The sequence below is a fragment of the Gigantopelta aegis genome, chromosome 9 (assembly GCF_016097555.1).
Source record: "Gigantopelta aegis isolate Gae_Host chromosome 9, Gae_host_genome, whole genome shotgun sequence".
Classification (NCBI taxonomy): domain Eukaryota; kingdom Metazoa; phylum Mollusca; class Gastropoda; order Neomphalida; family Peltospiridae; genus Gigantopelta; species Gigantopelta aegis.
The window spans coordinates 78698624-78725889 of record NC_054707.1 but is presented as its reverse complement, the minus strand read 5'-3'; the positions used below and the strand labels follow the sequence as shown (position 1 = coordinate 78725889).

The following is a 27266-nucleotide window of genomic DNA, read 5'->3' as shown; positions in this document are numbered from 1 at the left end:
ATAAATAAATAAAACCCTTTGCCTCAGGTGGTATCAATTTTTTTTTCATATATATAGTTATATGCACACACAATCTCTTTTACAAAAAAAAAGGGAAAAAAAAGAAAGAAAAAGACAATTCTTGTAGAATTTCTACCTATAGTCCCATGACCTGGTAGCAAGTCTATGCATAGATCTTCGCTCCAGCAACTCACAGCCTGGCTTGATCTCCTTCGTGCTGTGATGTGGAACACCACCACCGCAGCAATCCAGTCAGCTTGACGCAGGAGTGACAATAGTACATGCTCCATAGTAGGGCTTGGGACAGGGCTGGAGCCGAAGCATTTGGACACTATTTCTGCACCGGGCATGTCACTGTGCTACTCCGTAAGGCAGGGCCAAGTATATTTGGTAGATTTACCCAACTCTGGATTATGTGCAATGCAGGCTAGCTCGCCACCCATTAGTGATTGTGGACGTTTGGATGATTTACAACAGGTTTGTACATTTCTCAAGTATTTACCTGTCCATGTAGGTAGTGTAGATATAGTTTTACCTGACGCTGCTGTCACCCATCATACCTGTTACCTACCTGTGAGCTGTCTCGCTTGACCATGGTCAGTATTAGTGTGGATTAGAGATTCCTTAATTTTTTTCTCCGTGTTGTTTTCAACATTTTTGTGAGTTTGTTTACTTCATATTTGTTAGATTGTTGTTCTGCTTGGACTAGGATACATACAAGTTGACAGGTGTCAGTTTTGTATGTTTAGTCATTAGTTCATTTACACCAACTTCCAGTTTATAGGGATCTTTTACATCAACAGTGTGACTTTATCAACTTGTGGCCAGTTACATTTTACTTATTACAACTGATTTTAAAACTCTTTTTTTTAAACTTGATATTCTTTTGGATTTTAAAAATTATTTTTATATTATTCTACCACTTTGACTTTTTTAATATAAATTTTTTTTCATTTATTTATTTGTTAGGTTTTATCAATAGTGTTAATACTGATATTAGAAAATCAATATTTTAGTTTAGTTTTTGAACCATTGAATACTGTATTTTCAGATATAAATAGGTATGATTCCTATTAGCGACTTATCCATTCAATCAGTACTCCATTCAGATTTTTTTTAAAGTGGATTTTACAGATGATCTTAAATATTATATACATATATATATATATATATATATATATATATATATAAAACAAACAAATAGTAATATTGCTGGGACATTTTGTTCTTGTTAATTATTTTAAGTTTACATATGTTAACTACAAGTAGTCTGTAAATCTTAAGACATTTATGCCTCACTGATTCACATAAAAGAGATAATTTTAAAGATGAAACCGCTGTGTGTGAAATTAGATTATGTTCTATGTACACTTGAATTCACACATTGCTTATTCATAGAAATCTCAAATACAAATTTAGTTTTTCAGTGAAGAATATATTATATGCACTGAACTTGAAAATGCATATGCATATACATGTACCTGATTTAACCAATATCAGGTGGGGTTTTTTTTTTAATGTATCGGTGGAATACAATTAAAAAACCCCCAAACATTGATTGTGGAATAAATAGAAACTAAAAAGAAACAGTTCATTAACAACTTGGCTATCATTATAATTTATAGAGTGTGAAAAATATATAATAAAAGGTTTAATTTTAATAAAATAATAAACAATTAAATTTGATGTTAAAAATATTTCTATTACTAGTAAAAATGTCAATTCATATATAAAAATGTATTTTAGTTTTTATTTATTATCAGCCATGAAGTTATGAATTCCAATAATTTTCACTCTAAATTCATTTTGATTGAAGTTTTATCTAGGGAATTTTCACTTAACCACTGAAAAAAGTTAGTTTTATTTAATAAACACTAGTAGAGCACATTGATAAATTAATTATTGGCTATATATTGGATGTGAAACATTCATGGTAATTTTGTCTTAAGAGAAAACATGTTACATTTTTCCATTTACAAGAAGGAATCTTTTATATGCACTTTCCCACAGACAGAACATCACATACCACAGGCTTTGATATACCAGTTGTGGGACACTGTTTAGGATGAGATAAAAGCCAATGGATCCACCAAAGGGGTTTGATCCTGTGAGCCAAGAACTTTAGGCATGCACTGTACCAACTAAAATCTCACCCACTAACCATTAAAAAGACATCAAAACAAAATACTGAGGTGTTTTTTTTTTATAGTATATTAAAAATATCAGTACTTTAAAGTACTTTATTCAAGTCCTCAAGGTCCCAGATTGTCCCTTAATCCTCTCCCCGTATTATAATTCTTTCTTAAGCCATCAATGACATACTGAAACCGTATCACACACCCATTCTAGTATTACACACCCATGACATGTGCAGATATACTAACTGTTAACCCATCATTATTTTATATAGGACATGTTCTTTTTTATTTGCAAACCTGAATACACTGTAGACATTATAGTCCTGCTTATTTAGGTTTCTACACAATGTTTCAGTGGGATGGTTACAGAGGTTACAAGATATGACCTCTATCTTTCTCTCTCTATGAAGAGACACATTGAATACTTAAGTGAAACATTACCTGTTAAGGTACATGTAGGCCAGTGAAGCCTGGACTCGTTAGTAATCCTGTAAAGAATGCTTACTTCGAGACACACCTGTAATTTAGCATCTACCTGTTACATCCTTAGGTGATAGCAACATTGGCACAACCTGGCTTCTACTTTTAAAAAAAAGAGTTGAATATGTAGTATGTACTTAAAAAAAAAATGTTCTTATAGATCAATTAAAAAATGTACTTGTAAAACAACAACCTAAAAAGTACAATTTTAAATAAATACAGGACATGTAATGTACATACTGAAATTTTGTTAAGATATATTATATATTTATATCATCCATCTAGAAAACTATATTTTGTACTATGTATTATACACATACAAGTATATGTGTACTTTAAAGTATGTGTACCTTGGTTTGGTATTTTCTTATTTTAAAATAATTAATGTGATTAAAAAAAATTATTATTTTATTTTTTACACTCTTATTTTTAAATATTGCTACAATTCAAACCTTTTTATTTCCATATTTAAAAATCCATTATTAAAAATATAAATATTTTTCACAAATATATTTACTATTAAATTTTTTAAATTTCGTAATATAAGCAAATTTTTACAACATATTTATTGGCTATTTAATTTTTTAAACTCAATATTTGTGCTTATAAATTTGTCTTTATATAGGACTTTATAAATTACATATTAAGACAGATTAGCTAAATGTTCTTATGTAGGACTTGATAAGATTTGTTTTTAACAAATATATTTGCTATTGAATTTTTTTAATGGCGTATATTATGACAGATTATAGCTAAACGTTTAAAGAATGGTTACCATGGACACACATAAACAGAAAATACTATAGAAAATCAGAAGACTGTTATAGTGAGTGATAAACATGAGTTCAGGTGACCAGGTGAGAATTATTGACTGGTAGTTTGTATCAGGACAGCCTGGCTAGTGAATAAAGTGATTGCCTCGTTTTTTGTTGTGCAGATCCTTAAACGAGCACTTAGTCGAAAATCGTATTGAATGATGGACTACGATTTTGTATGGGCTCTTTCACGCTCAAATTCACATGGAGCAAGTTGGCTATCTTTCGATATCGCAACCGGCTGTAAAATTGAAGATGTGCCCTTTTGAATAGGAGCCGAATGTGGCTTCGTAATTCATGTTATTTACCGTCAAGTGAAATGTGGGACAGTATATTCAGGTATAGCCCTCTGTGCCGGGATCACGCACAAAAGGATGGTTTTTCTCTACAGCCCGAGCTATTTAGGGACAACACTGGGAGAGATGTGACAATCTGCCCGCTCTTGAGTAGACACATATTGTTAAGTTCCCTTTCAAAGCAAGTAAAATAGAAAACTCTCCAGGAATGCAGTATTATTAACCTCCAGTGAACTCCTTCAAACTTCTTTTTTTTCTCTCTCCCCCCCCCCCCCCCCCCCCCCCCCCCCCCCCACCTGCCTTGTGTTCTGTTATCAGAGCGCTATAGTGTTATCTCGCTGTAAATCACAGTCTTCAGTATAGAAGTAAAGTTTAATTTCATCAGTGTATATTATAGACTTCACGAGTTTGCTCAAAATCAAAGGTCTGGTTTATGGGCTATTGTAGGAAATGAGCACCATGCTTTATCACTCTTTGTACTTGGTCAATACCGTGGTTAATTTATGTACATAGCCATCAGGCTCCAATGTCATAGCAGGCTTCAACATGAATACTTGTAATTGAAAAAAAAAAAAAATCAACCAACAACTAAAAACAGAAGAAGAAAAAAATAATTTCTGGCTGAAGTTTACAAATGTACAGCGTAATTTCTTTTACCTTCTGTAATGTTGAGTGACAGTGAATTTTGTGTACCATTTTCACCTGTGCAGCTTTTACAGGTGTGATGTTTAAGGCAATTATATCAGCAGGTGTGCTAAATGAACAGTGCTGGGTAACCGCCAGGTATGGTGCTCTTAATTCGGTCAGGCATCGCACTATGTGTAAGCGTCCTACCACTCAAATCTGGCCAGCCCTGAAGCGGTAATGTAATGAGGCCCTATTGGGGATGGGACAAGGACATCCAACATGTGTCAAGAAAAGGTGTTTTGGTGATTTAAATAAAACAGATAATTATAAGGAAGTATTGGCAAACAATAATAAATGTTTAAAATTTACTGTTCATGTAATTTTTTTTGTAATTAAATTTTTTGTAAAGAAAGTATAAAATGATATTTGTAGAACACTATCCATCTAAATCTCACCCATGTATGCATACATGTATATACCCATCAATCTGTCCGTCAGTCTGACCATCCATTTGCCTGTCTGTCTGTCAATCCATCCATCCATCCATCCATCCATCCATCCATCCATCTGTCCTTCCGTCTGTCGATCTGACCATCCGTCCCGTCTGTCTGTCTGTCCATCTATCCATCCATCCTTCTATCCATCCACCAAATTTCTATCCCATCAATCACCTTTCACTTCTCCAAGTCATCCCAATTTCATTTATTTAAAACTTCTTTTTTATTACGTATTACTTATTATTTTTTATTACAATTTTGTGAAATATCTACAAATTTACTACCTGTCTTACAAACTACATTTTGTAGCTAATAAAGAACTGAAATTTCATGCATTTTAGTTAGTATTTTGTTTTTCTCTCTTTCTATAATTTTTTTTTTTTAAATTACTAAAACTCTTGCAGGTGTTTTTAAACATTTATTTCCAGTCTGATAAACTGATTTTTACTAAACTTGACAATAAACCAATTTTTTTGTTTAACTTAATCCAATCTGTGAATCTATTCTATGAAATTAGAAATCAATGAGGGTCCTCTCACTTTCATCTTTTATATCATTACATTAAAGAGAGCACTTACATTTTAAATAGTCTCCTCTCCTACAGGGTGTGAATAAATTACAGAGCAGCCTTGGAATAAAGGAGCTATAATCTGTGATATAATTGATATTAAGTGTTAAATATCTCCCTCCAGTCTGTTCGCTGTCTTTGCAACAATGGGCAATTTCATGGCTAAACAGCTGGCTGTGGAATAACTTGCATAACCAACAGTTAGCCAGTATTTTGGAACAGGTAATCCTGCAAGTGAAACCTACAATTTAAACCAGCTCCTTTCAGGGCTGCTTTGTGGTGGGGATGTTTTAATGGAGGATCACACATTCCTCTCTCAACTCCACTGCCATAATTAGTGAGGAGGCCCTCAATGGGATTTTTGACATGTTTATTAAAAAAAATTTTTTTATGGAATTGATGATGACATTTGAGGGAAATAAAATATTTAATTTTGAATATTACAAGCATGGTTTCAGGGGATAGGTGTTGTGGGTGTTTTTTTCAATTTATTTTTTGAAGAAATATGTCTGATCAACGCCCACCCCTCTATAAAATTTGCTTGACTCCCCCTCTACACTTCCTATACATGCACTTGTATTGTGGCACATTATTTAATTGGTGGCTGTTGGGTATTTGACATACATTTTTAGACATATTTCTGGATTCAAAAAACATTTGTTTTGTTTAACGACATCACTAGAGCACATTGATTTATTAATCATCAGCTATTGGATGTCAAACATTTGGTAATTTTGACATATAGTCTCAGAGAGGAAGCCCGCTATATTTTTTCCATTAGTAGCAAGGGAGCTTTTATATGCACCATTCCACAGACAGAATAGCACATACCACGGTCTTTGATATACCAGTTATGGTGCACCGGCTGGAACGAGAAATAGCCCAATGGGCCCACTGACAGGGATCAATCTCAAACCAACGGCGCATCAAGTGAACGCTTTACCACTGGGCTACGTACCGCCCCCTATTTCTGGATTCTGTCTTTTTCTCTAGTATACATTCAATATTGATGTTATAGGACCATGTGACTTGCTGTCAGTCTTTTTCTCTAGTATACATTCAATATTGATGTTATAGGACCATGTGACTTGCTGTCAGTCTTTTTCTCTAGTATACATTCAATATTGATGTTATAGGACCATGTGACTTGCTGTCAGTCTTTTTCTCTAGTATACATTCAATGTTGATGTTATAGGACCATGTGACTTGCTGTCAGTCTTTTTCTCTAGTATACATTCAATGTTGATGTTATAGGACCATGTGACTTGCTGTCAGTCTTTTTCTCTAGTATACATTCAATGTTGATGTTATAGGACCATGTGACTTGCTGTCAGTCTTTTTCTCTAGTATACATTCAATGTTGATGTTATAGGACCATGTGACTTGCTGTCAGTCTTTTTCTCTAGTATACATTCAATATTGATGTTATAGGATCATGTGACTTGCTGTCAGTCTTTTTCTCTAGTATACATTCAATGTTGATGTTATAGGACCATGTGACTTGCTGTCAGTCTTTTTCTCTAGTATACATTCAATATTGATGTTATAGGATCATGTGACTTGCTGTCAGTCTTTTTCATTATCCTCCGTATACATAGAACATTAATTTCAGAGTTTCGTATTCACTAAATAGTCACCATTACTTGTGAAGTACAAGACATGATCATATGCTTGATTAATTTCCAGCTGTATATTATCTTGACCAAGTGTTGGAAAACCATGTCATATTAGTCACAAAATAATCATAGTTTAAAACATTTGTCGAGGCGTTAAACATATTCCAGCTGAGTAGGATAATGGGTTGATTTACCTGTAATAGAATACCTATAGTATTTCAGCAGTGTCATCATAAAATAGGGTTACTAGTAGGCTATAAAAAAAAGACTTCAAGGCTGACCCATTTTCTGGTGAAGAATGCTCCTTTGAAAAACCATTCATGTACACATTTTTATGTTGTTAGCATAAAGCCCAGTAAAATGTAATTAAAACAAATAATCTACAAAGCCAGTTTTTGACTTCTACATATATAACTACACATATTTGCAATGCTTAAACACAAATCAGTGGTGTAGGAAGGTGCTGTGGGTTGGGGGGGGGGGGGGGGGGGGGCACTTATATTTACACACTTTTACACTATTATAAAGCAAATATAAAGCAAAATATCTAAAAAGTGGGGGGGGGGGGGGCACATGCTCCCCTTGTCCCCCACCCCCTACTTCCTATGCCAGTACAAATATTTAGGAAAAACAGGCTTCATAAATTTGTCACTTTCTTGTTATAATAAATATTTTTAATCATTACTATCTCTGGTCATTTCAAATAATTAAAAAAGGAACACTGAACAATTCTGGGGAGGGGTGGGGGACTATAAATACTAGATTTTTTTTAGCCAACTTGCTAATTGTATAGTAAGCTAGCCATTTAACTGTTAAAAGTATGAACTAATTGTAAATGATCAGCTGTTACTGTTGTAAATGTATGCACCAGTTTTACATAACCGAGTAAATCGAAAGGAAATCAGCGTGTCACCACATTTGTTGATCTGCATTACAAATGCGTCATTTTGTATGCATGTGCTGTAAATAACATCAGTAGAAGGTTTCTAGTTTGGCACACCATGAGCTGTTACATGTCTGCCTTTAATGGTAATAAATGGGGGAATAAAACCCTGCCATTTTTCATTTTCATTAAAGTTTAATTTATTACTTATGCTTTTATTATTACTTTAAAAAATGCTTTTATTATTTATATATACTTAAAAAAAACCTATCTTTAAAATAATCAAATTTAACATTAAAACTCTCACTGTCTCTGTATCCCTATGTCTCTGTCTGTGTGTGTGTGTGTCTCTTTCTTTCTCTCCCTCTTTCTCTCTCTCTCTCTCTCTCCCTCTGTCCCTCTCTCTCTTTCTCTCTGTCCGTCTGTCTGTATGTCCATCTGTCTGTCTGTCCATCTGTCTGTCTCTCTCTGTCTGTGTTTCTGTGTGTGTATCTGTCTCTTTCATAAGTATAACCATTTAAGTGTCTTTAGAGCATTAAATAAGAATTCCAATTCCAAGAACAGCTCTACGATATACTGATGTAAAGAAAGAAGAGATTACACCAAGACTAACAGGAAAGTGACTGCCTTCAAAACCCTCATCCATGGTGTCAGGAAGTTAACTGTTTTGCTGATATTCAGTTTCACATTACTGACATTGAGTCACTGAAATTTGGTCTACAGTACTAGGCCAATAGGACCCAGTAAGAGGTGCTGTGAACCCCACTTGAGGATGAAAATGTATGTTGTTGTTTTTTGTCATAACCTGTATAAATAAAGATAAAATCTGGCTTGTGTCCCCTGTTACTAAAAACTGTGTCCCCAACCACTAAAGATTGTGTCCCTCCCCACATCAGATATAATTTCTTGTCATAACCTGTATAAATAAAGATAAAATCTGGCTTGTGTCCCCTGTTACTAAAAACTGTGTCCCCAACCACTAAAGATTGTGTTCCTCCCCACATCAGATATAATTTCTTGTCATAACCTGTATAAATAAAGATAAAATCTGGCTTGTGTCCCCTGTTACTAGAAACTGTGTCCCCAACCACTAAAGATTGTGTTCCTCCCCACATCAGATATAATTTCTTGTCATAACCTGTATAAATAAAGATAAAATCTGGCTTGTGTCCCCTGTTACTAGAAACTGTGTCCCCAACCACTAAAGATTGTGTTCCTCCCCACATCAGATATAATTTCTTGTCATAACCTGTATAAATAAAGATAAAATCTGGCTTGTGTCCCCTGTTACTAAAAACTGTGTCCCCAACCACTAAAGATTGTGTCCCTCCCCACATCAGATATAATTTCTTGTCATAACCTGTATAAATAAAGATAAAATCTGGCTTGTGTCCCCTGTTACTAGAAACTGTGTCCCCAACCACTAAAGATTGTGTCCCTCCCCACATCAGATATAATTTCTTGTCATAACCTGTATAAATAAAGATAAAATCTGGCTTGTGTCCCCTGTTACTAGAACCTCTGTCCCCAACCACTAAAGACTGTGTCCCTCCCCACATCAGATATAATTTCTTGCTCTCAGTATATCATATATTCATGGGGGCCGGATGTAGCCCAGTGTTGAGGTGCTTGCTTGATCTGCCGGCGATCTGCTCCTGTTAGTGCACCACGACTGGTATATCAGTGGCAGTGGTATGTGCTATCCTGTCTGTGGGATGGTGCATATAATAGATCCCTTGCTACTAATGAAAAAATGTAGTAGATGTCAAAAATTACTGAATGTTTGACATCTAGTGATTAAAAATCAATGTGCTCCAGTGGTGTCGTTAAACAAAACAAAAACTTAAAAAAACTCTCATATATCCCTAGTTTAAAAAGTGCTAATGTGTTGTTAAACAAACATTTCTATCCAATCCACAATAGTTGGCATGAAAGAACAATATATATAGAGTGGTATGGTTAAGCAAGCATTCTTTTGATTAGCTGAGCATCTGTGAAGTAATGTCTTATGCGTACATTCATTCATTCGTTTGTTTGTTCATTCGTTCGTTCGTTCTTTCTTTCGTTCGTTCGTTCGTTCGTTCGTTCGTTCGTTCGTTCGTTCGTTCGTTCGTTCGTTCTTTGCTCGCTCACTCATTCATTTTTTAATGTCATAAGATGGGTTCTTTCTCTCAGTATATCATGTAGCCATGGTTTAAAATGAAACGATAATAGTCTGCATGAAAGAACAATATGTAGAGTGGTATGGTTAAACAAGCGTTCTTTTGATTTGCTAAGCGGCTGTGAAGTAACGTCTTAAGATGGGTTTAAATGAGTGATGATTGAGTTCAGACCGCACTACGCTGGTCATCCGTGGCCTGATTAGTGTTTGATCACATTAAACTGGCTGCATGGTTGGCCTGCTGAGAAGATTAGAAGGGTTGCACTGAAGAACTTTCAGCTGTAAATTGGGAACCTATCCACTTGTGCTAGCGTAAATTACACTGGAGACACTAGTGCTTTTATACCTATTGATTCTCCCATGTCAGTTAAGTCATAACACTTTGATTGAGCCGAGGGGAATTTTTTTTTTTTAAACCTTGGACATACTGCGTTATGGTGAAATAGTTTTGGGACTTAATGTGTCAGCCAACTAAAAGCAATGGGGTCGTTTGACATATTGGTTAATGTTTTGATAATTGTATTCGTCAAGACTGATACACAGACATGCTGTCAGACAGACAAATACACAGTCAGACAGACACACATATAGACAGTCGGACAGACAGACAAACACAAATACACAGACAGACAGATACACAGACAGACAGACATACATAGATAGACAGACAGATACACAGACAGATACACACAGACAGACAGATGGATGGACAGACAGAGATACACAGATACACAGGCAGATACACACAGACAGACAGATGGATGAACAGACAGAGATACACAGATACACAGGCAGATACACACAGACAGACAGATGGATGGACAGACAGAGATACACAGATACACAGGCAGATACACACAGACAGACAGATGGATGAACAGACAGAGATACACAGATACACAGGCAGATACACAGGCAGATACACACAGACAGACAGATACACAGGCAGATACACACAGACAGACAGATACACAGGCAGATACACACAGACAGACAGATACACAGGCAGATACACACAGACAGACAGATACACAGACAGACAGACAGACAGACATACATAGATAGACAGACAGATAGACAGACAGACAGATGGATGAACACAGATACACAGACAGATACACAGACAGACAGAGATACATAGATAGACAGACAGATACACAGGCAGATACACCCAGACAGACAGATGGATGAACAGACAGAGATAAAACCTATAGTCTCCTCTGACTGGACCAGCAGAGGACTGAAAATGTTGCTGTTCCTTTTAAATTAACTTGACCAGCTTATTTGCTCATCTTTGTGAGATATTTTGATAGCCTCTGTTGGGTTTGTTTGCGGTGCTGGTGAGACCAGGGTATTTGACAATCAGATTAGGCTGTGCATGTTTATTGAATGTGAGGAGCTGTGTATTTTTTAAAATGTTACCTTTGAAGGTTTGGAAAAATATTATTGAACCTGAGAATGTTTGGGTTAAATTAGCGGGTTTTTTGTATGTTTTCTCGTTTTGCAGACCTGAAACAGGTGGTTCCTCCCAGCCATTATAATGGTGTCCTTCGATGTTGTACAACACATTGTTACTGCAGGTTGCTGAATTCACTGCATGCACAGGCAATGTGTACGCCAGAACGTACCTCCAATGTTTGCAAAACAAATCCAGAACATCACATTGTTAATTTCGATGTCAAATTAGGTTCTGCCTGCATGTCCTGGTGCAGCTCAGGTCTGTGGGTAGTACCAGCTGTACCAGCGAGTGACGTGAGGTGTATAATTTGAAAATGAATGATGTGATCACAAAGATCGTGATTATTATAATGGATATTTTGTTTTGAAAGCAATGATAATGAAATAATTTGGATTTAAAATATTATGGGCTGAATTTACAAAGCCTGTTTATGTCTTACACGCATGCAACTACATATATTTACAATCTTTAAATACAGTGAAACCTCTAAAACCAGACCCTCTGTAAACCGGAATTCCCTCAAAACCGGACATTTGTCTTGGTCCCAAGGGTGTCCAGTTTGGAGGGGTTTCACTGTACCTGCATTTATGAAAAACAGGCTTCGTAAATTTGGTCCTATATTTCACATACTGTTATTAAATAATATACCTTATATTCCATATACTAGTAGCTATACATTTATTATCTATATTTTATAGTACACCTCATATTGTTGACGATATAATTATTACTGCTGTTATAACACTGATTAGCAGTAAAAACATGTTTTCTTCTGTAGCCTCCTGCTATCATGTAAAACATGTAATGACAATCATTTAAAAGCTTCAGTTTGTGACTGCTTTATTATAAAAAGCCTTAAGACACATTACGTTTTATTACATAAAAGCTTTATTATGACACATACATCTATGATGTACTATAATTTATGCTCTTAACTATCCATTTCACACTTTCCATCACCTGAGATGATGTTTTGAAGCAGAAAATCTTTTGTTGTTGGGCGAGAAAGATTGTGTTGAGATTTTTTAAAACTCTTGTTTAAAGAGGAAAGAGCGTCTGGTTGGTTGGCTCAGAGGACACAAACAAATATTAACATGGCTGCCTTAAGTGGAAGAAGTCGGGAAAGTAAACAGTTGAATTGTTATCAGAATGTGTTAGATATTTCGCTGGATGTTGATCAATTAAAGTCTTGTTTGTAAATACATTATTTAAATTCTACAAGATTAAAAAAAGAGAAGAAGTTAATATGAAAAGTATATTTGATTTGGAACAAATATATTGAAAAAAGAACAAGCTATTTCTTGTTCCAGCCAGTGCACCACGACTGGTATATCAAAGGCCATGGTATGTACTACCCTGTCTGTGGGATGGTGCATATAAAAGATCCCTTGCTGCTAATCGAAAAGTATAGCCCATGAAGTGGTGACAGTGGGTTTCCTCTCTCAATATCTGTGTGGTCCTTAACTATATGTCTGACGGCATATGACTATAACTAAAATGTGTTGAGTGCATCATTAAATAAAACATTTGTTTCTTTCTTTTATTTTTGTCTTAAAACCAGACATATTTTATGGTCTCTTTTTAAATATCAGTACAGAAGACAACTTCTCTAAACAGAATACCCCTAAAAACCAGACTTTTTACTTGGTCTCATGTGTGTCCAGTGTAAAGTGGCTTCACTGTAACATGTTCTGTTATCCTATACATTGGGGGGAGGGGGGAGGGAGGTGACCAGAATTCACTCAAAACTTGAACATATTCATGGCTCCTTTTTAAATATCAGTACAGAATGTAACCTGTATAAACTGGATACCCATGGATGTTTTACTTGGTCTAGTGGGTGTCCAGTACACAGGGGATTTCACTGCAAATGTTTGTTATCTTGTACCCTGGGGTGTAACTGGAATTCCCTCAAAACTTGAACATATTTCATGGCCTCTTTTAAAAAAAATATCAGTACAAAATGTAACCTCTCTAAACTGGATACCCCTTAAAACCAAACTTTTATTTGGTCCCATGGGTGTCCAGTTTAGAGGAGCTTCATTGTAAATTTTGTGTTATCCTATACTCCAGCGTGGGACCAGAATTCCCTTAAAACTTGAACATATTTTGTGGTCTCTTTTTAACTATCAGTACAGAACACAACTCTTAATGTGTGTCCAGTTTACAGAGGCTTCACTGTAAATGTTGTTATTCTGTACCCCGGGGTGTAACTGGAAAATTCTCTCAAAACTTCAACATACTTCATGTTTCAAATATCAGTACAGAACTGTTAATGGTTCCCATGAGTGTCCAGTGTACAGGGGATTTTACTGTATATGTTCTGTTATCTGGTATCCAGGGGTGTGGGGGGGGGGGGGGGGGGGGGGGGGGTGGGGGACTGGAATTCCCTCAAAACTTTAACATATTTCATGGTCCCTTATTAACTGTCAGTACAGAACTGTTACTTGGTCCCATGGGTGTCCAGTGTACAGGGGATTTTACTGTATATGTTCTGTTATCTGGTACCCAGGGGTGTGTGTGGGGGGGGGGGGGGGGGGGGGGGGGGACTGGAATTCCCTCAAAACTTTAACATATTTCATGGTCCCTTGTTAAGTATCAAGATAATAGTACAGAACTGTTCCTTGGTCCTGTGGGCGTCCAGTTTAGAGGGGTTTGCTTCACTGCAAATGTTCTGTTATCTTATACCCCGGGGTGTGACATGTGATAAATTATAGCACGGGTCTCCAATCTGTGTTCTGACTGGCTCAGCAGGTAGAATGAGATCTTTAAAGATTTAGGAAAACATGTTGGGCTAAATCAAACACTCCCTGTCCCTGTTCTATGATGTCCTCCACTCCTGCCATATACCTGTTCAGTGTAATCTCTTATAATACTGGATTCATAGATAAATCAGTGTCCAGAATGACACTACGCATGGCCAGCTTTTAAAGCCGTTTATGCCAGTTATTGTAAACAGGGATCAAAAACCCAAAGTTTTTATGTGTACAATAGCTGTTTGATTTTTGCAATATCGAATTCCGTTGGTCTTTACATACATGTATATTGATTAAAATAGTTGAAATTAAAGTGGCCAAATGACCACACCCTAGCTGATTTTATGTCAAGTGGAGATAAGATAAGATCAAGTTTATTGGATATAAACATTCCACACTGGGCAGAGAGTGCACAAACTATCATTAGAACAAGTGTCAAACAATAAGAGACATTGCGTGTGACCGTCAATGCATTATAAACCACAGTAAATCATGAGGTACATATGTATCATGTATTACAAAGGAAAATTAGATTACAAATAACACTATGCTGGTGGGGGGACCAGAGTTTTCACAATGAAAATACACTGTTTTATTTGAGTTTTATATATTTTTTTTATATTCTTTTTGCTGAAAATGAAATAAATTAACTTTAACTGTTGATATTTTAGGCCCATTGGAACCGGGGGGGGGGGGGGGGGGGGGGGGGGGGGTCCTGTGCACCCCACTCGTGGATGAAAATGTATGGGTTTTTTGGTCCTGTTCTATATAAATAAAAATAAAAATCTGGCTTGTCCCCCCCCCCACACACACACACACACTAGAGACTGCCCTGTCCATTAGAGATTGTGCATCCCCCCTCCCCTCCAAATATTGTTCCTATGGGCCTGTAGTTTGCATGATAAGATAAGATTCCACATTTGGAACAGCATGTGAGATTGAAAGTTAACTGTTTGTTTTACAACATTTATTGGACAGGGATTTAAGTCTTCTTCCTTCCTTCCAAGTCCAGCTCTTGTAACTCCCAGTTGTGCTAATGCTTAGTTTACAGAATGTTCCAGGCATAAGGTGTGTATGTTTTTGAGACCCCAGATGACACATGTTCCTGCATCCCCAGAAAGATAAAGCTGTCACTTGACATCAAGGGTGTAGAGGTGGATTCCACTTGAACATTTCACATTCAAGTTCTGTTAGATAACACTATAATCTCATGAACAACAACATGTTCAGTTTGTTCACAGCAGGAGACAACACATAGCTCTGTGATAGAGCATAGAACACAACAGGAATGCACACATAACTCTCCGGGGCCATAGCTAGGATATTTTATGGGGGTGGGCAGATAAATTCTTGGAACAAACAAGTATGGAAGGTGCAAGACACTAGGGAATCTAGGATGCATGCCCTCCAGGAAATGTTTTAATCTAGAGGCTCTAAAATACCATTTTGCAGTCATTTCATGGAGGTTTCATACTTAAATCTAGAGGCTTAAAATACCATTTTGCAGTCATTTCATGGAGGTTTCATACTTAAATCTAGAGGCTTAAAATACCATTTTGCAGTCATTTCATGGAGGTTTCATACTTAAATCTAGAGGCTTAAAATACCATTTTGCAGTCATTTCATGGAGGTTTCATACTTAAATCTAGAGGCTTAAAATACCATTTTGCAGTCATTTCATGGAGGTTTCATACTTAAATCTAGAGGCTTAAAATACCATTTTGCAGTCATTTCATGGAGGTTTCATACTTAAATCTAGAGGCTTAAAATACCATTTTGCAGTCATTTCATGGAGGTTTCATACTTAAATCTAGAGGCTCTAAAATACCATTTTGCAGTCATTTCATGGAGGTTTCATACTTAAATCTAGAGGCTTTCATTTTGCAGTACTTAAAAATCTAGAGGCTTAAAATACCATTTTGCAGTCATTTCATGGAGGTTTCATACTTAAATCTAGAGGCTTAAAATACAATTTTGCAGTCATTTCATGGAGGTTTCATACTTAAATCTAGAGGCTTAAAATACCATTTTGCAGTCATTTCATGGAGGTTTCATACTTAAAACATCAATATCAATAACCAATAAAAAATAGTTTGTATTTATCTCCCCCCCCCCCCCCCCCCCACTAACTACGGCCCTGCTCTCATATAAGTATAAAGTATTTATATATAACAGGGATGCACATAGCTCTGTGACAGAGCATTGAGTATAACAGGAATGGATGTAACTCTGTGACAGAGCAGTGAGTATAAAGTAATAGGCATGCATGTAGTATGGATGCATGATATCAGTACACTGATATATTATGATTCAAAGTAATACATATTACGATACACCGTACCTGTAATTTTTGTATTTCAAGTTTGTTGTCAGTCAGAAACACCGATTGCTTAGATTCGACTGGTTTTCTAAACTGTGTTTAAAGATGTAAGAGCCATGAGATTTTTCAATAAGTTTACAACACAGAAGTGATCCATTTAATGTTTTAAGTAATAAAATTCAACTTGTATCATGTATTTTCTTTATTTTATTACAAGCCTTCTTTAAAATTGGTTGATGGTACGGTAAATATATTATGATGCTATCGCAAATCAGGATGCCTATATTGCAATACATTGTGATACAGAATTTTCATAATACAGTAAAACCTCTGAAAACTGGACCCTCTGTAAACTGGAATTCCCTCAAAACCAGACGTTTTTCACAGCCCCTTTCTGAATATCTGTATGGAAGAGAACCTCTCTAAACCAGATACCTCTTAAAACAAAACAGGTACCCATCCCTAGCATGTGTTACTGCTTCATTGGTTGAGGTATATATGCTACCTTAATTTGTCTGTACGAGTTTTTGTTTCTGATTGAAGCAGTGTATTTTGACTACACTATTCTATCTGTGGGAAATCCAAATAAGACCCCCTGTTGTTAATCAGAAGAAGTGGTCTATGGTGCCTTCTTTTATCTCCCACTTGTGTGCTGTAACATCTGTCCAGGCCAGTTGGCTTGAGTAAACATCAATCTGTTTCTTCATTATATCATTAGTAAACAACTTAACATGTAATAAAGTGTTTCTTTGTTCTTTCTGTTCTGAGGAAGATGTGTGCACAAGATAGCAATTCTTGCCGATTACTAGTTAAAAGTTTGTTTTATTTAATGACACCACTAGAGCACATTGATTTATTAATCAATGGCTATTGGATATCAAACATTTGGTAATTTTTGACATATAGTCTTAGAGAGGAAACCTGATACATTGTTTTCCATCAGTAGCAAGGGATCTTTTATATGCACCATCCCACAGGCAGGATATTACATACCATGGCCTTTGATATACCAGTCACCATGACTGGCTGGAATGAAAAGTAGCCCAATGGACCACTGATGGCGATCGATCCCAGACCAACCGCGCATGAGGTGAGCACTTTGCCACTAGCCCCAGACCCTTACTTTGACATTGATTTAAAACCTACAGTACACTGGCCTCTGTGACCTAGTGGTTAAGCATAAGGCTGGTAGGTGCCGAGTTCACATTCCAGTACCAACACCCACCCGAGATTGCATTTTTATGACCACAACACCCGACTCTTATCACAACTAATGTTTTATCTTGGACAGTCAGATAACTAAAGTAAAGGAAAGAAGAAATGGGTTTTTATTTATAGTGGTATGATGTCAGACATATTGTTAAGTACCACACAGATATGAGATATTCTTTTTGATAACTAAGATGTAAAACAAGCACAGTGTGTGGGTGTGGATAGTAAAATTTGTGGCATGCTTCTATCAGAGACCTGTTCATGCTTGCCTGTTGTGAACACAACCACCAACTTTGCCAGATAGTTCTGCTGTACCAGCCATCGGACTACAGGCTGGTAGGTACAGGATTTCGGACTACAGGCTGGTAGGTACAGGGTTTCGGACTACAGGCTGGTAGGTACAGGGTTTCGGACTACAGGCTGGTAGGTACAGGGTTTCGCAGCCAGGTACCGGCTCCAAGCCAGAGAAAGTTCTTAAGGGCTCAATGGGTTCTTTCTCACTAACCAACTAACAACTATAACCCACTGTCCTGGACAGACAGCCCAGATAGTTGAGGTGCATGCCCAGGACAGCGTGCTTGAACCTTAATTGGATATAAGCACGAAAATATGTTAAAATGAAATGTACAAGACGGGAAGACGTGTATATGAGCATGGAAATTAAGTTAAAATAAGACACAAGTCCTGGTGTTGGTTGTTATTTGTCTTGTGTTCAGGTGATGGTGGACGCATGGGTGCACATTCACATGGAATACGGCATGACACGCTTCCATTAGTGAATGCTCAGCTAACAGTTCATGATTCGCTACTTAGCAGACTGGAATATAACGTGCATCACAATAAAGTATTACACGCTTGACCTGCAGGCTACTGGGTAGCCGTAGTAAATACTACTTGTCATTTGTACCTTTGTGGGTTTTCCTGTTTTAGCCACAGATCCAAGAGTGCATAGTATATATATCTATCAAAGGTCATGCTATATCTGCTGTCCTTCCAAGCTTTGAAAAAACAATGTATATAATATCACATTAAAAATGAAGGAATAATTTAAAAAGAGCAGGGATGAGTTAAAAACTGTAAAAGAAAAGAAGAAATATTTTATTAGATTATATGTAATTATTAGAGAAGAAACATGCAACGACTACTCCATGGGCTACATTTTTCATTAGTAACAGTATCAAGGTTGGGGGTTTTATATTCACCATCGAACAAACAAGATAGTACATACCACATACCATGGCCTTTGTTACCAAATTTTGGGAGAACTGGCTGGAATAACAAATAGCCCAATGGGCATAAGACAAGCACATAAGAGAAGCACTTTACCACTGGATTATATCATGCCCCTAAACACATTGAAGAATACAACTTGATGTTATGTGTTTATTTTTAAAACTTTAGATGTTGTGCTATGTGGTTTTAAAGTGCTCACCTGTTATCCAGTGGGTCGTATGAATTATACTTATTCCTACTATTTCTGTGTTGTTTTTTGCACCAGCCAGACTGCATAATATATTAAATGCAGTGCTGATCGGTCTGTGAAAAACTAAATCCCTTGCAACAAATCAGAATTTTTAATGTGATGAAGCATTATAATAATATAGCTCTTTTGGAATTTGAAAGAAAATGTTGTAATTTTAAACATTGTATCATTTATGAAATACGGATATGAAGAATAACTAAGGTATGTTATGTTTATTGTGTACAAAGCTAAAACAATGCTGTGGCAATTGTCATCAACTGTAGTAGGCCGTGATCTAACAATGTGCTGATGTGTCATTATAAACTTATGGTGCAAATTGTTGATGTGTTCAGACCAAGTGTAACCTTGTTTATTGTTTAAAATTGTCATCAACCATATTAGCCCTTGATGTGTCATTATAAACTCATGGTGCAAATTGTTGATGTGTTCTGACCAAGTCTAACCTTGTTTATTGTGTTTACAATTGTCATCAACCATACTAGCCCTTGATCAAACAATGTGCTGATGTGTCATTATAAACATATGGTGCAAATTGTTGATGTGTTCAGACCAAGTCTAACCTTGTTATTGTCCGTATTGCTCTAGGTGAGACGGTGGACTATTTTCGCTGCTAGCTAGCCTATGTAGCAAAGCTGGGGGCTTATTTATTGATGGATCAGTGCTCTCAAGATAGTGACACTAAGTCTTTAGGCATTGGTCAGTTGATCACTCAATTAAGGTGTAGTGGACTCCACATTTTGCAAGACATTGACTTCCATTGATGTACCTCTGTATGCAAAAACATATTTGAAATCTTTACCTAATTTTTTTCTAATGAATTGATATTTTATGTCACTCTTCAAGTAACACTATTTTTATATTAATTAATATATTTTTATCTCTTCAGGTAATACTTTATATAGTGAAACTCCTCTAAACTGGATACCCATGGGACCAAGGAAACTGTCTGGTTAAAGGGGCATCCAATTTAGAGAGGTTTATGTTCTGTATTGATATTTAAAAAGAAAAAATGTCTGGTTTTGAAGGAATTGTGGTAGAGGATTTCACAGTATAAATGAACAGAATCCTGGGTACTCGACCTAACTGAAAGACCATGTTATTATTTGTATCTTAGTGTTTTGGACCAGATTGTTGTGTTGGTGGATATTTTGGAATTTCATTGCTTCTAGTTTGAAGTTAATGTTAGTGGCTGTAGCTATTTTTAAACCAGTTTGTATTTTTTTTTTACAATTTTGTTTATCTTGTAATATAGAACATTATGCGCTGAATTTAGAAAACCTGTTTATGTCTTACAGGTGTGTAACGATTTACAATACTTAAATACCTGTGTTTAAAAAAACCAGGCTTCTTAAATTCAGCCTTATATATAATTGTATTTTCCTATTCATCATATTACACTTCAACAAAGATTTTTATTCTGTTTATTTTGTTGTATTTTTCAGAGTTTCCCCACTCGCAACATGCCTGCAGCCAGCCCAAACACCACTTCCAGTCAGTCGAGCAATCAGAGTCTATCCGGGGAATCATTAAGTAAAACAAATCTATATATCCGAGGCCTTAACCCAAACACCACAGACAAAGATCTTGTTACTTTATGTCAGCAGTAAGTATTGCTTCAGTCCATCATCTTTTCCCCACTTCATTACGCCTTCATGCAGCGTCGACTATTGAATTAGCCGTATTAATATTCTTTACAGATTTAATGCATGCCAGACAAACCTATTGGGGGAATGACCTGCAATTGGTGTAGATCATGACAAATTAGTCCGAATAAAAGATGAGCAAATATTAGTGGAGTCGATGCATCATTGCCATGAGTAATAAGACTGAACAGTGGCGTGGTGTTAATTGGAGATTAGGCTTATTTCGGGATTAGGCCATCACACAAATAATTGATGGTGATAGTGTAGTCCTTCTCTGTATTGGAGTAGTGAATAGGTGGGATTTGGTGGATTTTGTTTTGTTTTGTAATATCTTGATATAAGTGCATGTGTTAAATCTGTCCCGGGTCGGGCCCCTGGTGATCCAGAGACAAGACCCGGGACAGACATGCTTCAAACTTTAATGGTATATGAGCATGTTACAATTACCCGCAACCGCATGTATTAAAGTTGCACTTATTTTAAGAAATAATTTTTTTTAAACTGTTGCTTCAGAGAAATTAACGTAGATAATGAGAAAACATTTTATTACATTTATTTGTACAGAAATTTTATACATTATTTAAGTTTTTATAATTCACATCAAGTTACAACAAATAACTTTAAAAAAAAGTCTGGTCTTAATTATCCCAGATTCCACCCAATTTAACTAAAATATGGTATATTATATCTATAGGGGTTTTTTGGTTTGTTTATTTTCAATTTGGTTTACTAAAAAAGAAAAAAATGCAAAACATTTTGTCTGTTGTAAAACAAAATTAGCAGTTTGGTATTTTTCAAACTGTGTTTCATCTCAGGTATAGGTGGTATTGTAGATGGTTTTAATTTAATCCAGAAATTACTATTATAGCATAAACACAATAATAACTGAAAATTCAGCACGTTATTAAAAGCACTATTCTTAGTTATTAAGTACTGTAAAATATTTTTGTCTATTACAACAATTTGTTTTCTTACCAATGTATAAACTAACCGATTACTTCTTGCTTAAAATGGGGCGGGACGTAGCACAGTGGTAAAGCGTTTGCTTGATGCGTGGTCGGTCTAGGATTGATCCCCATCAGTGGACCCATTGGCTATTTCTCGTTCCAGACAGTGCTCCACAACTGGTGTACTATGTACTATCCTGTCTTTGGGATGGTGCCTATAAAAGATCCCTTGCTGCTAATCGAAAAGGGTAGCTCATGAAGTGGTGACATCGGGTTTCCTCTCTCAATATCTGTGTGGTCCTTAACCATAAGACTAATGTTACTTCCCCCGAACAGACAACTGGACTCGGTGAAGTGGTTTAATAGGGTTCTTTATTCCTGAGAATATAGTTATATAGTCGAATAAACCCTATAAGCAAAAATGGCATTATTAAAATACATTCACAACTATACATAAACAGTCTTAAACACAGGTATTTTAAGCATTGTAAATACATGCCGTTACATGCATGTATAACATTCATACCTGTACCATAGAAACTTGGGAAGGTAACATTTTTATATTATTTACATTAACGTACTCGCATATTAGGAATTAATTTTAGATTTCTCCCTTCAAACTGATGGGACAGTTTTTACTGTGAAACAAAGTGCCTTTTGTTTGGGATACTGGACACCATGCATAATGTTTGTGGTGTTACAGCATTTTATGGAGATATTTCATTTAGACAGGCAAAGCAATAACCAGGTATAGCCTAAAGCTGGTAATCTGTGATATATGACAGAAGCCATTGTCCAAATACCTTTGTCATGACAAGTGTTACTACATAGCCTGTTCATATGATGCACAGGCAGGATCCTGAGCTGTCAAGTAGCTTGGTATTGACACAATTAGGACATTCTGCTCAATGGAATTAATTGGGTTGGCCATAAAATGTACCTGTCACTATATAACAGTGAAAATATGAATCTGTTGTGAAATTTAGACATGTAGAAATAAAAAATGGGATGCAGTTTACAAACTCTTTATTTTGTAGTAAAGTAGGAAAAGAGGTCACCCGTAAGAGCATGTTGTTTTCTACAACCTAGCGTACCAATTAGTAGTGGGTCAGCTCATGCATATGCATTTCTATTTTAGAAATGTTTATGAAATCCTGTTACTATTATATGGAAGAGAAAAGGGAATAACAAAGTAATTAATACTGACTTTTTATGAGTTGACCGTAGCACTACTGGGTCAATTCATACATATTCATTTATATTTTAGAAATGTGTATGATATTCTGTTAGTAATGTATGAAAGACGAAGGTGAACAAAAACAAAGTAATTAATACTGGTTTTTATGAGTTGACCTAAGCACTGCTGTTTACTTGTTCCGTAACTTGATTTATTAATACTCATAATATGAAGCCATCAAGAGTTTTGACACTTAATTACTACTGAGATTAGAGAAGAAAAAACATAAGATGATGATTAAGAGCATTCCAGCTCTGACGTTACATTAGTTTCTGGGGACACTAAAATACTTAATAATAAAGTGAAAAACAAAATGACAAAAAGGGAGAAAAAACTAAATGTTTGATCAGATTTCTTTTAAATAATGTGAATGAGATTGATAGAAAACATATAACATAACAATTAATTTACAAACACTTTCCTATATTAAATATTCATTAAATGGTTTACCCGGTATACAGATTGGCAGGGTTCAGGGGTGGATCCAGAACAAAAACTTTGGGGAGAGACTAAGAAAAAAAGGGCACATGGTCTAACTCATGAAAAGGGCAACCCAAGACAATTTGTTTTGTAAAGTTCGAAAAAAGAGAGCGGCACTTATATTTGGGGGTGGGGGGTGGGGTGGAACAGGTCCCCTGATTCCCCACCTGGATCCACTTCTGGGGTTACATTGCAAAACAGTTAGATAGTTGATATATAGTAGGTACAATAGGTTATATTAATTGCTAGGTACACACATTAACATTTGTTTTGGTTGTCTCTACAGGTGTGCATGATTCAGCCCTTGTAATTCAAATCATTTTGAGGGCTATTGTAGTACAACTGACAACAAAGTCAATATTCAGTACTGATAAAACAATGCTATTACATATTAAATTTTCAACAGCCTTTGCGGAAGTACTGAGCTGAAATGCAATCACAGATTTCGAGAACAGGTGATTACTTACCAGAAGGAAAATAAGTTAGTATCATATATATTAATGCAGGTGTCTTAGTTTTCCTCTCTTCATTCAAGTGGGCGGTAATTTCCTGTACCTACTTCAATTAATGATTGATTTGTTTCTGATAACACAAATGTGATAAAAAATAGTAAATTCATCTGTTCTGAAATTTACCTTTAACTTCATGAGTAAATTCAGAATTCTATAAACTAATTATCTGATTCTCTTAAAAATAAAATATAAAAACCTCATCAATTAAAAAACCCATACTTAGACGGCGGGACGTAGCCCAGTAGTAAAGTGCTCGCTTGATGCGCATTTGGTCTAGGATTGATCCTAGTGGGCCCATTGAGCTTTTTTTTGTTCTTGCCAGTGTATCACAACTGGTATATCAAAGGCTGTGGTATGTGCTATCCTGTCTGTGGGATGGTGCAGATAAAAGATCCCTTGCTACTAATGGACAAATATAGCGGATTTCCTTTCTAAGACTATATGTCACAATTACCAAATGTTTGACATCAGTAGCCAATGATTAATAAATCAATGTGCTCTAGTGGTGTTGTTAAACCAAACAAACTTCAGTAGGAAATGTTGATTTTGAAATTAAGTTATGTGGGTTAACAGTTTCAGTGAATCAGTGGTGAAGAAAGTGTTCTGATTTGCTTTATAGATTATCGGTATAAGCTGCTACACAGCTGTCATTTTACCAATACATTTTTTTAGAAAAATCTTTTTATGTAGGTTAAAGCATAAATGTATTATGTTATTTTTTGCATGAATAATATTTCATATGGGATTGTGCATTAAGTCAAATCTGTTCAATTGATGAATTTCATTGAGAAGCCACTTGTCTTGGGATAAAGTTAAAAGTTAAAGTTTGTTTTGTTTAATGACAACACTAGAGAACATTGATTTTGTTTTATTACTTATTGTCTAATGGGTGTCAAACATTTGATAATTTTGACATGAAGTGTTAGAGGAAACCTGTTACTTTTTTCTATTAGCAGCAAGGAACTTTTATATGAACTTTTCCTAAGACAGGACAACACAAACCATGGCCTTTGATATACCAGTCATGGATCACTGGTTGGGATGAGAAAAAAGCCCAATTGGAGAATGGATCCATTGAGGTAGTTGGATCCTACAATGCAAGCTGACAGCTAGATCCCACCAACTTAGGAAGTCTCGTTAACTGTTTTCCTATATAATCTAGTATTGGACTAATTGACTTATAGTATAAGCAGCCACTGCATCAAATCCCCTGTGTGGATCCATTTTCTGATTGAGTTTTCCCCCATCCCAACCAGTGTTCCACGATTGGTGTGTATATATATCAAACACAGTGGGTAGTACTGTCCTGTCTGTGGGTAAGAATTAATGTTTGGTATCCGATAATTAATTAATCAATGTAGTGTCATTAAACAAAACAAAGATTAACTTTTAACCTTTTGATACTTCTTTGGGAGAGATTTGATACTTCTTTGAGAGAGATTTGATACTTCTTTGAGAGAGATTTGATACTTCTTTGAGAGAGATTTGATACTTCTTTGAGAGAGATTTGATACTTCTTTGAGAGAGATTTGATGATACATGGTCACAAAAATATATCTATAGATTAGTTAATCACTTAGACAGTGCTCGTCTGATGAGCAATCGATCTAGGATCAATTCCTGTTAGTGGGCCCATGACTATTTCTTGTTCCAGCCAGTGCTCGTCTGATGAGCAATCGATCTAGGATCAATTCCTGTTGGTGGGCCCATTGGACTATTTCTTCTTCCAGTCAGTGCTTTTCAGCTGGTGTAACAAACACCGTAGTATGTACTATCCTGTCTATGGGATGGTGCATATAAAAGATCCATTGCTGCTAATTGAAAAGAGTAGCTGATGAAGTGGCGACAGCAGATTTTCTCTCTCAGTATCTGTGTGGTCCATAACCATATGTCTGACACCATATAACCGTAAATATGTGTTGAGTGCATCATTAAATAAAACATTTCCTTCCTTTTTTTAATCACTATTTATTACAAAAATTGTATTGTTATAAAAAAATATATGACTCATTCTTTTTAAAGACATTGAATTATGAACAAAAAAAATTCACAAAACTTGTCAATTCTGTATTTAGAACTTTCACAGTGACTCACTGTGTACATTGCCAAATTAGACAATTGCTAATTTTTATACAAAGTGGCTACACCATTTGGCACTTGGCTAATAATATTTTTCTTAAATTAACCAAATTAATAATTTTCAAGAAAATATTCTATGTAATAGAAAATTGGATAAACCAAAATTGGTTCCAGTATGAATCCTGATAGTCTGTGTATTATTCAAACAAAACCATTTTCACCTTGTTACTGATGTCACGGGAAAGTGATACTGGTACTTAAAATGTGTTGTATGGAGGCATTAACACGATAATTATCTTTGCCACAGCTTGATGTATATGTTACATCCACTTAGTGGATGAGAATATAGCATGCTGAATACATGACCATATGAGCACTCCTTAGTTTGGTCATTGAGACAGATAATTATAGAAACTCTTATCAGGCTTTTTTACCACTCACATGATGCAGTAAAACAACTGGCATTTGTTAGATTATTTATTTTTTATTAGCCATTTGGTTTTCTTTACACATGGTTTCAAGTTCTTCTTTACACATGGTTTCAAGTTCTTCTTTACACATGGTTTCAAGTTTTTCATGCAGTTATAAACAAAACTAAAAAAAAAAAGACTTATTAATGGTATAAGTTTCTCTGTATGCTTTTACTACATATGAAGAATAAAAACTAGAATATTTTTGAGTAAGCAAATATCTTTTTATAGAATAAAAAAAAGAAAAAAGAATCTAGTATCTTTAATGGTAGAATTGTCTTTTCTTTCTTTTTTTAATATCAAAGGTCGTGGTATGTGCTATCCTGTCTGTGGGATGGTGTATATAAAACATCCCTTTCTACTAATGTAAAAATGTAGTGGGCTTCCTATTATATGTGAGAAGTATCAAATGTTTGACATCCAATAGCCGATGATTAATAACTCAATGTGCTCAACTGGTGTCATTAAACAAAACAAACTTTTTTTTCATTTTTTTTTCATGGAAGATAGTCTAAGAATACTTTGACAAAACTTTGGCAGCATTTACTCATGAACTGCTTTCAAGTCAGCAACACTAAGTTTTAAAC

General features: G+C 35.6%; 1 protein-coding gene across 7 annotated transcripts in view; it reads left to right on the top strand.

Moving 5' to 3' along the window:
* The window catches only part of LOC121380513 (RNA-binding motif, single-stranded-interacting protein 3-like), a 282378-nt gene that overhangs the window by 181903 nt on the left and 73209 nt on the right, over positions 1-27266 (top strand). For 6 of the 7 annotated variants that reach the window (XM_041509356.1, XM_041509355.1, XM_041509354.1 and 3 more), the window contains exon 3: positions 20754-20914. In XM_041509356.1, the coding sequence (XP_041365290.1) occupies positions 20754-20914 (161 nt within the window). Of the gene's footprint in view, positions 1-225; positions 478-20753; positions 20915-27266 lie in introns of those variants that run through there. The other variant, XM_041509357.1, reaches the window with a different exon arrangement.